This window comes from Penaeus vannamei, chromosome 32, assembly GCF_042767895.1.
Source record: "Penaeus vannamei isolate JL-2024 chromosome 32, ASM4276789v1, whole genome shotgun sequence".
Lineage (NCBI taxonomy): Eukaryota > Metazoa > Arthropoda > Malacostraca > Decapoda > Penaeidae > Penaeus > Penaeus vannamei.
The window spans coordinates 1,689,395-1,691,894 of record NC_091580.1 but is presented as its reverse complement, the minus strand read 5'-3'; the positions used below and the strand labels follow the sequence as shown (position 1 = coordinate 1,691,894).

Sequence of the window (2,500 nt, the reverse complement as noted above, 5' to 3'; positions counted from 1 at the left end):
CACAGTGACCATGGGGGCCGGTCTCCCCCTCTGGATCCCTTACTGCACGCAATCGGACAGACGCGTTTCCACGAGTTCGAACGAGTTCTCTGGAAGAGGAGAATGTCTCAAGGTAAAATAATATATCTATATCTGTCTATATAAATATATTTATTTATTTATATAAATATAACATATATATGTGTATATATACATATGTATATATACACATATGTATGTATATACATGTGGATGCATATGTATATGTATACATATATATATTATATATATATGTATATATTATATATATATGATATATATATATGTATATATTATATATATATGATATATATATATATATATATATATATATATATATATATATACACACAAATATTCATAAATTTGCGTATGTGTTACTGTGTGTGTATGTATGTATATATATATATATATATATATATATATATATATATATATATATATATTATATACATATATACGTGTGTGTGTATGTGGGTGGGTATTTGTGAGCGTGTGTATGTGTTTTATTTTAATAGGTCGTTTTAAACGGAAGAAGAGGGTGGATGCATATGTATATATATACATATATATATTATATATATATGTATATATTATATATATATGATATATATATATACATATATATATATATACACAAATATTCATAAATTTGCGTATGTGTTACTGTGCGTGAATGTATGTATGTGTATATATATATAAATATATATATATATATATATATATATATGTATGTATGTATGTATGTATGTATATATGTATATATATATGTATGTATATATATATATATATATATATATATATATATATATATATATATATATATATATATATACGTGTGTGTGGGTGAGTGGGTATTTGTGCGTTTGTGTATATGTTATTTTAATAGTTGTTTTAACCGGAAGAGGAGGGTGTTTATAGTCTTGTTTTACCTTTTTTTTCTTTTTCGTTCCTTTACCTATTGCAGTCAATATCGCTGCCAGTCGTACATGCATGCTTATACACGATTGAATCCTACATAGAGTCTGCACCAAACAAACGCAAAATGTTTATCGACGGAAAATAATGGAGCCTATAACTATCCTTGGAAAGTGAGTGTTTCTTTGCAAACAAGGTCTTTAAACTATTTTTGTCTTTATGTGTTGTAAAGAGACTCGTTTCCGCGTGTATTTAAGTTAAGATGTATATTATGTATGTATAACACAATGTATTACTGAAGACATCTCTTTTTATATTTCATATGTTTTTTCCATTTTCTAATAATAGGACCTGCAAGATTAACTTATTTTCAAATGAAGTTATTGAATGCTGGGAATTCAGCTACAGTTATGCATATTTCTAACAACTTATTTTCATATGAAATTGAATGCTGGGAATTCAGCTAGTTATGCATATTTCTTCCCATACAATGGAGAGAGGGAGGGAGGGAGAGAGAGAGAGAGAGAGAGAGAGAGAGAGAGAGAGAGAGAGAGAGAGAGAGAGAGAGAGAGAGAGAGAGAGAGAGAGAGAGAGAGAGAAAGGAGGGAGGGGGGGAGAAAGAAAGAAAGAATTCCCCAAAATGTAGTAGAGGACATATATAGAAACACGTACTAACCCACTGGACACATGCTAAGGTGGCCAATTCCCTTCTACCCAGACTTTGACCCCAGATGATGCCAGTACTCAAAGCTGAGTCGGCAGCTGGAGACTGGTCAGCAAAAACCTCGAGACCTTGCAGCTGTAAAGCCTACCCTGTTAGCTATTTTATCTAGTGCAATGGAAGCTAAATGTGTGTGGAAAGGGTATTTTTAGATATGGATAATTAGTTTGTAAGTTTAGATATAACGTAGAAGGTATATTAACAATGTGATTACGGTATTTTCATGGGTTACACGACAATAGCTTCTCCATAGAACAAACTCCATTCTACATAAACTCCTGCAGCCATCACAAAACGACGCATAGACACATGTAAAAAAAAATATATATATAGAATCCACGTTTCACCGTATTAATACCCCAGGACGCCCCTTCTTCCAGCTGATTCGGGAGCTGAACCGAGAGACCTCTCACCACCGGCACCTGGCAGTAGGCCTAGGAGGAAGCGGCGACTGCGAGCGACTGAGGGACGAACTCAAGAGGTCGAGACGGCGGGCGCAGGACCTCGCCAGACAAGCCAAGCTCAAACTGGACCCCCACTTACAAGAGTATGTCTTCTCTCCCTGATTTTTCCCTCTCTCTTATTCTTAAAATTAATGGATGATACTAAGTCCCGCATTTAGCATTAGCTGGGATTATTTTTTTTTAAAGAGCCACTGATTCTAATGCGTTCGTAATGCGCCCTAGTGTTGAAGCTGGAAAGCCAGAGGTGATTCGGCTGTGGCGTCTGCTGTTCTGCTGCATCCGCGTGCTGGGTAGGTCGTCGTTCTTTACATAATAATTGATGTCGTCCGTGTTTAACGTTGTCGTCTGTGCTGTTACAGTACGCCTTGTCTAATAAAAT

At 34.5% G+C, this 2,500-nt stretch overlaps 1 protein-coding gene across 3 annotated transcripts in view; it reads left to right on the top strand.

Annotated features, from left to right (window-relative positions):
* The window catches only part of LOC113826506 (regulator of G-protein signaling 9-binding protein), a 12,283-nt gene that overhangs the window by 1,827 nt on the left and 7,956 nt on the right, over positions 1-2,500 (top strand). For 2 of the 3 annotated variants that reach the window (XM_070144443.1, XM_070144442.1), the window contains exons 2-4: positions 1-112; positions 2,038-2,204; positions 2,344-2,411. The exon at positions 1-112 is cut by the window's left edge and continues 63 nt beyond it. In XM_070144443.1, coding sequence (XP_070000544.1) covers positions 1-112; positions 2,038-2,204; positions 2,344-2,411 — 347 coding nt within the window. The remainder of the gene's footprint in view (positions 113-2,037; positions 2,205-2,343; positions 2,412-2,500) is intronic. The other variant, XM_070144444.1, reaches the window with a different exon arrangement.